An 11,022-nucleotide genomic window follows, 5' to 3' on the forward strand; every position below is an offset into this window, starting at 1 on the left:
GATGGAAACGCAGCGGAGTGCAGTGATGACAGCGCGGTGCGGGCCACATTGCAAGGCCTGGTGGGACGGATTTGGCCCGCGGGCCTTGTGTTTGACACATGTGCTCTACAGCCTTCCAGAAAACCTCTCACTGTACTGTAAGTGCTTTCCCCTAGGAATTCTGGGGCATGTTGTTCTCTGTAGACCCTTGATTACTGTAGATGTATTTCAACTTAAAAGTGGGGGTGGGGATTTATGACCATAATTTGTTTACCTATTTTCCTTGATTTTGTGATTGCTTGTATTTGATTAGATTATTTATTTATCATTATTATGATACTAGAGGTCCGGTGCATGAAAATTCATGCACTGGAGGAAGGTCCCTCAGCCCGGCCTGCCCCCTCTCACATCCAGAAGTCCTCAGGGGTAGGAGGCGACCTGGTAATCAGGGGAAGGCAACACCCCATCACACCTCTGCTGCTGCCTCAGCAGGCCCTGGTTACCTGAGCCTTGGGTGGCCCTGGGAGGCTGGGCAACTGACAGCTGAGGTTTTCCTGCACCTCAGACGTCAGCTGGGAAGCCACCATCCAAGGCTTGCCTGTGCCTCGCACCAGCCCTGGGCGGCTGGGGGGTACTCCAGAGGCAGATGTAGGAGTGGCTGGGCTCACCTGACCTTGCCACGTGCCCGTCACTCTGGCAGGGCTGAGGGGACTGGGTGCTGCCATTTTGTGGCTGTGGGTGCCTCCACCTTTGAGCGCATGGCAGTCAATTAGTACATTCCCTCTTTATTGGCTACGAGCACTGCCATCTTTGCGGCAGCATGAGGGTCACTTAGCATATTTCCTCTTTATTAAATAGGATTGCATTACAAAGACACGCTAAAATTCAGCCAACTGGTAAGAGCAGGCAAGCCCTCATCCTTGTAGAGAAATTGTGATCCAATTAAAGAGACTAGTAGAAATAGAGACCATACAGCCCAGTGGAAAGATTATATATTGGGTGGTTACATAGACATGGCCTTGAAGGCCACCTTTGCATCTCATTGACTGGGTCGCCACCTTGGGTTAATTGCCTAACTTCCATGGCTCTCAGATTCTTGTCTGTAAAATGGTCTAATAAGCATTTACTCTGCAGAACTGTCATGAGGATTGAGAGAGAGAGCTCTCTGTGGAGGGTTCTCCCTATGGTAGGCACTCGGTAAATGGTGGGTGTTGGAGAGGACCAGACCGGTCTTAAAGCGGAAAGCACAGGGTACACACCGGTGCAGAATGCTTCCTTCATGCTTTCCTCCTCGGCCAGCCTGAGCATGGTCTGCATGGTGAGCAGGGTCATCATCATGAAGGGAATGCTCTGGGACGCTGCAGTGGGACAAGAGGAGAAAGGCAATATCTTTTCACACTGCAGAGTCTCGCCACTCCTCCCTCCTCCTATCAACACCGCCCACAACAAGCACTTCCAGGCTGCCATGGGCAGGTGGAGGAGGCTGTAGGAGGATGTTCTCCATCCCGCCCCACCACCATCCAGGTCGTAGTTAGAGGATTAAGGAATGGTTGGCTTAGCGTAAGATACTAGCTATCTGGCCACCTATGTGTAGTAGCAATTACTTATTTGGATAATGATTTCATTAATGTGCATCCCTTCTGTCATAACAATGGCCTAGCACAGATAATAGGTGCTCAATAAATATCTCTTAAATAAAGTGGTGTAGAAACCCATACTGCCTATAAGTGTTCATTGGTTTGTAGAATATGCCATGTGGAAAATGTGCTTCTGCAAACACAACTCTGGATGAAAGGGAAGGTGAGGGTGGATGATAATCCAGCCAAATTCAGAGCAGCACAGACCCACTAATGGCAGTCGGCAGGCTCATCACTGCCTATAAAGTACACAGCTGCCCAAAGCCCTCTGTCAATGTTTGGTAGATACGCGCTTCCTTCTGCTTTATTAAATATGCGCTCCCTTCTGCTGTTTGCTCCCATTTGGGTTTTCAACAGTCAGTCAAGGGGGGCTTTTTCCCAGGGAAATGAGGAAACTATTCCCTCTGTACCATAGCTGGTTGCCAGTTCGGCCAGAGCAAGCACAACAAATTCATTTGGCAGCTCCAGGATCCTGAAGTTACTTTGCATTTCATACATTACAGAGTTGAAATCATGCGCAGCAAGAGACACCAAAACCTCGCCAGCTAGCATTCTGATTTCTCTGGGGACCTGAGGAGAAAGGGAAAGCAACAGCAATGAGGAGAGAAAGAGCAGAGTGAATCTGCAGAGGGGAAATAAGATACATAACATCTGTAAGTCCCCCTGGCTTTGGGATAGAGGGTGAAGGGGTTGTTTATAAACCTAGGGTGAAAGCCACAGAGTAGGCGCCAGGAGCTGGGAAAGAGGAGGTGATTTTAGTTCACTTTCAAACTAGGTTTTAACAGGAATCTTGTAAACTTGGGGTCAATACATATTTTCTTGCTGGTGGATCAAGCACCATAAAACATAGACTTTATGTTTTATGTCTGAGTGATATGAATTATTGTGGTTGAATTGCTGTGATGGAAAGGCCACAGTGGGGGACATTGGGACTAAGAGTCCAGAGCTTTGTGTTTTTGTACTGTCCTGATCTAATGATATCTTTGATATTGGAGATATTTGGAGGGACTTCTGCTTTTGGTAATGGTGAAGTAGGCCATTTCCCCCCTTTCTATTGAATTTATTGGGGTGACACTTGTTAATAAAATTATACCGGTTTCAGGGGCATAATTTTACAGTACATCATCTGTACACCGTATTGTGTTTACCAACCAAGCCGGGTCTTCTTTCATCGCCACTTATCCTCTCTATATAAACTAGGTAAATGTTATCAACCCTACTACTGAGAAGTTGCCTTAAAAAAGTCTCAAGCTCTGAAATTAATCATAGATTGTTAGTTCCCTTAGCAGGTAAACAAGTAAAAATCCTTTCTGGAAGACAATACCATTATCCTATGACTCTACATACTTTCTGCAAATAATTTTCAGATTCAATGCTTATGTACATAGATAAGTAGGCACACAAAGAAATAAAAATTTATACAGGAGCCCAAAGACATTGGATTCTAGTCATTTGTTCTGGTAATATAGTTTGTCACTTTGGAAAAAACACCTCTCTAGACATCAACTACTTCATATAAAAGTGGGTTGGGTAATATTATCTCTAAAGTCTTTCTTAGCTTTGCCTCAGTTTCCTCATCTGTGAAAGGGTAAATAACAGACACTGTTACTGTAGACAGGTTACCATGAAGAGCAAATAAAAGGGATTTGTGGTCCTGGCAGCAATGTATGAAAAGCTTATGGATGTCTACATGGGTGAAGCCAGGCCACTTAGAGACCTGTTGCTGGTGGTGACACAGACTCATCATCAACAATCAAACTTACGTTGTTGTCTCTCATGTCCTTAGAAGCATAATAAATCAACTTTTGGACAATGGCATTATCCAAGATGTCAGTATTCTGAATGACAGAAGTGAGATGACTATAAATGTCTTCCTGTGAACGTACAAGGGATACACAGAAATGTGAGTTGCAGAACTAAAGGAATCTCATGAAATGCAAATTAAACTACGCAATGCCTCATTACTGCACCGGAGGATGTTATGTGTCTTCATTGGGGCTTCCTGAACATGATACCCGTCTTCACGTAGAACCAAGTTCATTCTAAAGACTGTTTTAATGAACAGGACTACATTTCTATGGCAAATTCTAACTGAAGGCAGAGGTCAGCTGCCTGACAACCAAAGTCTCTCGGCAGTCTTCCCTTAGGGCACTCAGGGGATGGCAATGCCCTTTAACCTCATTGTTGCTCTTATTACCAGGGAGTGACAAAAGTGATTAAGGAACAAAAGTGATTCCCAAAGAGGCCACTAAGTTACAAAACTTGTTACTAAGGGAGATTTCTAGGCCCTTGCTTTATTCATGTCTTTGCTAGGCTCTTGTTTCACTTGTCTCTGTGGGGAGAAAGTTGTGATATTTTTTTTTTTTTTTAGAGCTACAGACTCTGGGAATTGAATGGCTTGAGCAGATGCAGCGTGTGAAGGCTCTTCCACATCCCTGGCTGGCCCCATGGCCTCTGGAAGATGGGAGCCTGGTGTTCTGAAATCTTCCACAGCCCCAAGCATGTACCTGCAGGAGCTGCCCCCACATTTACACGTAAAAGAGCCCTCTTTGTACACAGACTCTAACATGTTGTCAGGGCTCAGAACCACTGGATTAAGAGGTGAAGAACTGGGCTCTGCCCTTCCCAGGGAGGCTACATTGAATAATCACTAGGGGCATTACTTTGGAGTCAGACAGGTTTGTGTTTAGATCACATGTGTCAAACACAAGGCCCACGGGCCAAATCCGTCCCGCCAGGCCTTGCAATGTGGCCCGCACCGCGCTGTCATCACTGCACTCCGCTGTGTTTCCATCACAATGACAGTTTATGACTGTTCAGTAAACCATTCGGCCCTCGATTTAGGCTGGATTTTAGATTTTGGCCCCTTCTCTGATTGAGTTCGACGCACCTAGTAGATGTAGTCCTTCTGTTCTCAGGCAACTCATGTAACTTCTCTATGCTTCCCTTTTCTCAGTTGTCAAATGAGAATCATAATAAAGACCTTATAAAGCTGTGAGGAGGGAATATAATATGATGCACTATTGTTTGGAGAGCAATACGGTTATTTTATAAAAGGTTAATGAAACCAGCATAGCCTTCAGAGGAAAGAGCTGCTAATTGCGAATTAGCGTGACAGCTGATTAGGGGAGGTGATTGGGGATTTTCAGAGGCGCCTCAAATCCTACAGCTGTAATCCACACGGTTGTGAGTCCAACGTCCTCCTCTTTCCACATCTTCCTGCAAAAGGTTACAGACAGGGGCATTCTTTGGCAAACTTCTAGAATTGGATACTCTGATTCTTTAAAAGCCAGATAGAATTGGTTAGACACTGTAATGACTGTCGTAAGTGAAAAACTGATTGCCACATAAGAAGCCCAAGAGAAAAGAGGAGATTGAGGCAAAGAGGGGCATATACGAAATGTTGCAATAACCAGGCTACAAAAAGTCAATGGGAGAGAGATTTTTCTCTCTTCTCCTTACCTTGCTGATGTTATCATCCCTGCCCAGCATGCCGATAGTGAGATTAATATATCCAAAAGTCTCTACAATGCATGGAGAAAGAATTAAGTGTGTGCTAACATGCCCTCCTGCTAATTACAATCAATAGTCCCCAAAAGATTCCACTTTCTCACTTTATCTCTCCTCTCCCTGTCTTTCTCTCCCCACCCCCTCTCTCGCTCTCCTCCTCCTCTCCTTAATTCTCAGCTCTTATTTGGCAGAAACTGCGTCTTATTATTCATATTCCCTGTACTTGACACACTTCAAAAGTAGCTGATGCTAAGTATGTCCCCCCTAAAACCTAAATTAAATGTGGAGGGGAAGATCAAAGACGCTAAGTTCCTATGTATCCCTCCGGTCCTGCAGGCATCACCTGTGTCCCCTCTAGCAAGGCTCAGCTCTCAGTCATTAGCTGAACCCCTCACAGCTGATGTGAGCACGAGACGGCAATGGCGTGAGGCAATTCTGTTCCCTCAACCCTGTGGTCTGCAAACTGCGGCTCTCGAGCCACGTGCAGCTCTTTGGCCCCGTGAGTGTGGCTCTTCCACAAAATATCACGGCTTCGGCAAGTTTATTTTGAAGAAGTGGCGTCAGAAGAAGTTTAAGTTTAAAAAATGTGGCTCTTGCCAAAACCAGTTTGGCTCAATGGATAGAGCGTCGGCATGGGGACTGAAGGGTCCCGAGTTCGATTCCAGTCAAGGGCATGTATCTTGGTTGCAGGCATATCCCCAGTAGGGGTGTGCAAGAGGCAGCTGATCGATGACTCTCTCTCATCCATGTTTCTAACTCTCTCTCTCCTTTCCTCTCTGTACAAAATCAATAAAATATATATTTTTTAAAATGTGGCTCTCAAAAGAAATTTTAATTGTTGTACTATTGATATTTGGCTCTGTTGACTAATGAGTTTGCCGACCACTGCCTTAGCCCATCTTCTCTCTCCCTTTCCACATCTTCTCCCCTCTGGGCCCTATTTGGTCCGCTTATGGTCCCATGCTCAGGGAACCTCACTCTTTTCTGATAATAATCGAAACATTTTTGACTTGCACTCTCCAGCAATATTTGTATTTGAAGAAAGCTCTCTGGAAAACTAAAATTAAACAAAACAAAACAAAAAAATGAGTCAAAGAAAACGAGCCATGTTAGACCACAGCACAGTTGGTAGAAAAGGTGCTTTTGGAGGTGGTGAGTCCCCACAAGCCTCCAACCCCGACGACAGAGCCCCTCAGTACGGTCTCTTTTGGCAACGCAGAAAGGCAGCCATACTTGAAAATTGGGGAAAATATTTCCACAGGGTTCTTCCAGTACTTAAAATTAAATGGAGCAGAGCAAAATAAAAGGGGGGGCGGGCAGGGTGGTATTCAGAGAAAATAACCTCCCAGGGCCATCTGGTCATACAATTTTAAAGGGGCAGGTCACACCTCAAGCCTATAACATTTTAGTAAAAGTTTTATTTCCTTTAGGAAAAGATCTTTGCTTTAAGCAAGCCCTGCCCATTGTTTCTGTGCATCCAGGTTGACACACCTTTGAGATATGACCTAACCACCCTCAGCATGGAACAGACTGTCGGATTTCAGAGGGAAGGTGGGGGTGGGTGGAAGATGATCAACCGCAGAACCTGTCTGCACATATGCATACCCCGTGGACACAAGCAATAGGGTGGTGAAGGCTTAGGGTGGAGGCTTGGGGGTGGGTTCAATGGGGGAGAGGGAGACATTTGTAATACTTTCAACAATAAAGATTTTTTAAAAAGACATCATCACCCTCAAGAGAGCACATAATCTTTACTCTGTAATCCAACCCCGCCTTACTTCCTCCCACCTCCAAATAATCTTATGTTCCCTCCTTAATCTCAAAAGCAGAAAAGCCACTGTGAAACTTATTCCGCTGAGCATTTGAGAGCTTGCTCCCAGCATATGGCATCAGTTTGGCTCAAATGAACTTTTATAAAATTGATGTACATGTTTGGATGTTTCTTACGGTAACTGTAAGAAAAAAGCAATTGTCTTTCTTTGTATTGTAGCCACTTTCTCCTCAGGTAGACTATGCATTTTCAAAGAAGACAAGCCACGGTCATCGCTCAAGCTCCGGGCCTATCATTGGTGGTTTACAATGAATGCAGTTTTATTATTTTGGAATTAAGGGAGAGCAGAGAGAAGCAATCTTATTTCAGCAGAGTCTTTCAGCAAACCTCTAATGAATATAATCTCCCACCATGACACATTCTACCTCTAGCCCCACTTATGCACATGGTCACACAGACACAACACCCCTAACTCCTCAGAAGACCGCGGTGCTTACCTACAGTTTCCTCCGGGCCCTGAGACATATTGCTGCTATTTCAGGCTAAGAGATAGCACCTAAGTATCAGAAACAGTGAGGCTAAAAGGTCCAAGAAGCAGATCAGCAGGTTTCTCATATAAGGTTCACACTGGCTTCCCTAAATGCAAGTCCCTCCTTGACTTGACTGGCAAACTGATCTGGAAGCTTCCAGCGATGGGCTGCTGTGGAGGAGGATGCTGTGTTCTACCACCATGACATTTTCTTGCTTCTGATCTCTTGCTGACCAACAATATGGCAGCATCTCCCCGAATGGCGATCCTTTGGTGGAGACCTGTGTCTGAGAAGGAAGAAATTAGAAGCTGAAACTCAAACCATGTTTGCAGATCAAAGGAGCTCCTCTCCCTAAACTTGGGTCCATGGGTCACAAATTCGGGAACGGTTTTTAGCGGTCACTTTACAGGCTTGGTGTTGGTAAAGCCTGTGTGGTGATCATGGTGATGATTCTACTTGGTGAGTCACTCACACCTACTGGGCATGCTCAGTGGACTGGAATCCCTGCCAGGGGAGGGGCAGTTGAATGGAATGTCCAACTGACAGCAGCCAGCAAAGCCTTCTTTGCCTCCTTCCTCCTCTCCCCGCCCCACCCCCTTCATGGACTAGACCTCATTCCAGGTTCAGGATTTTTTCTTGACTTCATTCTTCCTTCTGGTTTTCTTTTTTGTTAATCCTCACCCCAGGATATTTTCCCCATTGTTTTTTAGAGAGAGTGGAAGGGGGAAGAGAGAGAGAGAAAGAGAGAGAGAGGTCAATGTGAGAGAGACACACCTATTGGTTTCCTGCTATACTTGCCCCCAACGGGGTCAAGGATGGAACCTACAACCCAAGTACATGCCCTTGACTGAGAATCAAGCCCATGACCCTTCAGATAATGGGCTGATGCTCTAACCATTGAGCAACCAGCCAGGGCATTTTTTCTGATTTTCAAATAATTTTTTTTAATACAGATCTCTTGGCTATAATGATTTCAATCTTACTAGTATGGACCTAAATCTGGTCCCCATGCTCCCCTAACCATAACTCTATATGACCACAATTTCCAAGGTGTACTCAGATACACCTTGTGGTGGATGTTAGAGGGAGTGGGAAGAGGGTCCCAGGGGTTTACAGGTCTGGATGGAAAAGGGGCTGAGGGGAGGAGCTCAGCACAGTTCTGAGCTTTTGCTGCTTCTCTGGCTAGCTTCTATTCATTAGTGATGTTTAGTTCAGATTCAAAGGTAAAACACGTCCATCTAAATCTTGGAATGCATCTTTCTTTTCATAGACAGGTATTCCGCACTGTATTTATTGTAGAAGACTTCAACAGGCTGAGTGAAGAACAAGTTCGGTTTCCCAATTCAGCATCACCATTTTCTGATCGTTCACAAGTGCCACGTAGCAGGACTCAGGTGGTATCCTTTTTTAAAACTAGAGGCCTGGTGCACAAAATTCTTACATGGGGGGAGGGTCCCTTGGCCCAGCCTGCACCCTCTTGCAATCTGGGACATCCCTCTTGCAATCCAGTACCACTGGCTCCTAACCACTTATCTGCCTGCTTGCCTGCCTGCCCGATCGCCCTTAACCACTCTGCCTGCCTGCCTGAATCCCCTAACTACTTGCCTGTCTACCTAATCGCCCAAAACCACTCACCTGCCTGCCTAATTGTCCCTTACCTCTCTTTTTGTGACTATCTATACCACATGTGTCAAACACAAGGCCCGAGGGCCAAATCCGTCCCGCCAGGCCTTGCAATGTGGCCCGCACCGCGCTGTCATCACTGCACTCCGCTGCGTTTCCATCACAATGACAGTTTATCACTGTTCAGTAAACCATTCGGCCCGCGATTTAGGCTGGATTTTAGATTTTGGCCCCTTCTCTGATTGAGTTCGACACCCCTAACTATACTAAAGACTTCCTTAATTTCAGAGAGATTGGAAATGTTAGGAGATGATTGATTTTTTTTTCTATTTATTTTCCAAGAGTTGGACAATTATATGGTGCTCAGCTATATTGTTATGATTAAAATATATATTCAAAATACCACCCCCAGAAGAATTTATGTGTGAAATAAAAAGAAAAAACAACATGGAACCTGGAGTTCAGAAACTTGAATTGCATTTAAGTTCTGCTTCAAACTAGTTGTATTACTCTGGAAAAATCGACTGAGTTTGTTTCTCAATTGTAAAACTCTGAAGTCCAGATTAGTTGACCTAAGAATTGTTAATTTCCTGCATAATGCAACTTTGTTTTAATTTTCTTGGCAATGCCAAATCATTTGTAATGTTGTTTTTAATGACTAAACAGCAAACTTGAAATTATTTTTTTTGTATCGGACCTTTTGTGGATAGGAAATTTCCTATACTCTTCTCCACAAGTAAGGTGGGGCAGTCATTGGTGCCAACCTCAAATTTTCTCCACTCTCAGAGATCAATATCCTGAATTAACTGGTGTTCAGTGTCTGAACACTGTCATTTTTCATATTGTGTCTGTTGTTTTAGTTATTTTATGTGGAAGGACGAATCCAATCCCTGTTGTTTCATTTGCCAGGAGCAGAAATCTGCAACATTCTTATATATTGATGCTGTTTCTTGTGAATTTCTGCCACCTAGTTAGCTGCCAGGAACACTGGTGTATAAGTCAGAAATATGTTTCCTTGCAAAATAGAAGCAAAACAACAACAACAACAACAACAACAAAACAACAACAACAAATCCCAAACCCCAAACCCAAAAAACACTTTTAACATGGCTTAAACATAGTGCTTTATTGTTCTTATGTAAAATTCCATCTGGATTCAGGCAGCCAGAGCTGAAGCAGCTGTTGAGGAATTGCTGTTCTCTTTTTCTGCTTTGCTACCTTTAGAGTGTGGTTTTGACCTCCTAGTTGGAAGAAGATTGCCACACCATCATGTAGATATCACACTTGCATTCTGGGAAGAAAGAAGGTAGCAGAGTACAAAGCTTTCTCCATATGTGATGTTGGCATTCTGAATTTTAGAGAAGACATCCACAGTGAATTTCATTCACATTTCATGGGATGGGAACAAGAGCAACATAGGAATTCGATCACATGGCTTCTCTTCACTGCCGTGGAGTCTGGGAAAACATGTATTTTAGCTTCTATGCCTCTCGATAGGGGGAGGTATGGGCGAAAGGTGTTATGAGAATCTTTTGAGTAGGTAGTCTAGTGTCAGCCAGAACAATAATGCTCTTATGCTCCAAACATTATGGATTGTCATAAGCCTAAACATGACTAGAGACCTGTGAGGACCAGATATGGCCACTTAGTTCCTATGCTTGATCACATTTTCTTCTGTTTGTCAGCTGGCCTTACATGAATCATCACTAGTAAAGGCAAGGCTATAAAATTAGATTAAGGTGTAAAAGATCAATTCAAATGGAGACTGTACCTCATACCACTGTCCTAATTTGTTAGGTTTACTCCATTCTGACTTGTTTATTATTTTATTTCACTCAAGCTCTCAAAATTAATTTTTCAACTCTCCCTTAGGCTTTTATACCTCTTAATCACATATAAACCAAGCTATACAAGTATATATGTGCACACACAGGCACACATATGAATTTTGATGCTGCTGAGTTGATAAAAT

General features: G+C 44.1%; 1 protein-coding gene across 1 annotated transcript in view; it reads right to left on the minus strand.

Moving 5' to 3' along the window:
- MROH2B (maestro heat like repeat family member 2B) overlaps positions 1-7,422 on the minus strand; it is a 50,943-nt gene extending 43,521 nt beyond the window's left edge. Inside the window, exons 1-5 of the mRNA XM_036410339.1 lie at positions 7,395-7,422; positions 5,079-5,140; positions 3,380-3,490; positions 2,027-2,186; positions 1,239-1,337 (exon numbers count right to left, since the gene is read on the minus strand). Of these exons, the coding sequence (XP_036266232.1) occupies positions 1,239-1,337; positions 2,027-2,186; positions 3,380-3,490; positions 5,079-5,140; positions 7,395-7,422 (460 nt within the window). The remainder of the gene's footprint in view (positions 1-1,238; positions 1,338-2,026; positions 2,187-3,379; positions 3,491-5,078; positions 5,141-7,394) is intronic.
- Between the last annotated feature and the right edge of the window lie 3,600 nt (positions 7,423-11,022).

The sequence above is a fragment of the Pipistrellus kuhlii genome, unplaced genomic scaffold, assembly GCF_014108245.1.
Source record: "Pipistrellus kuhlii isolate mPipKuh1 unplaced genomic scaffold, mPipKuh1.p scaffold_m20_p_4, whole genome shotgun sequence".
Lineage (NCBI taxonomy): Eukaryota > Metazoa > Chordata > Mammalia > Chiroptera > Vespertilionidae > Pipistrellus > Pipistrellus kuhlii.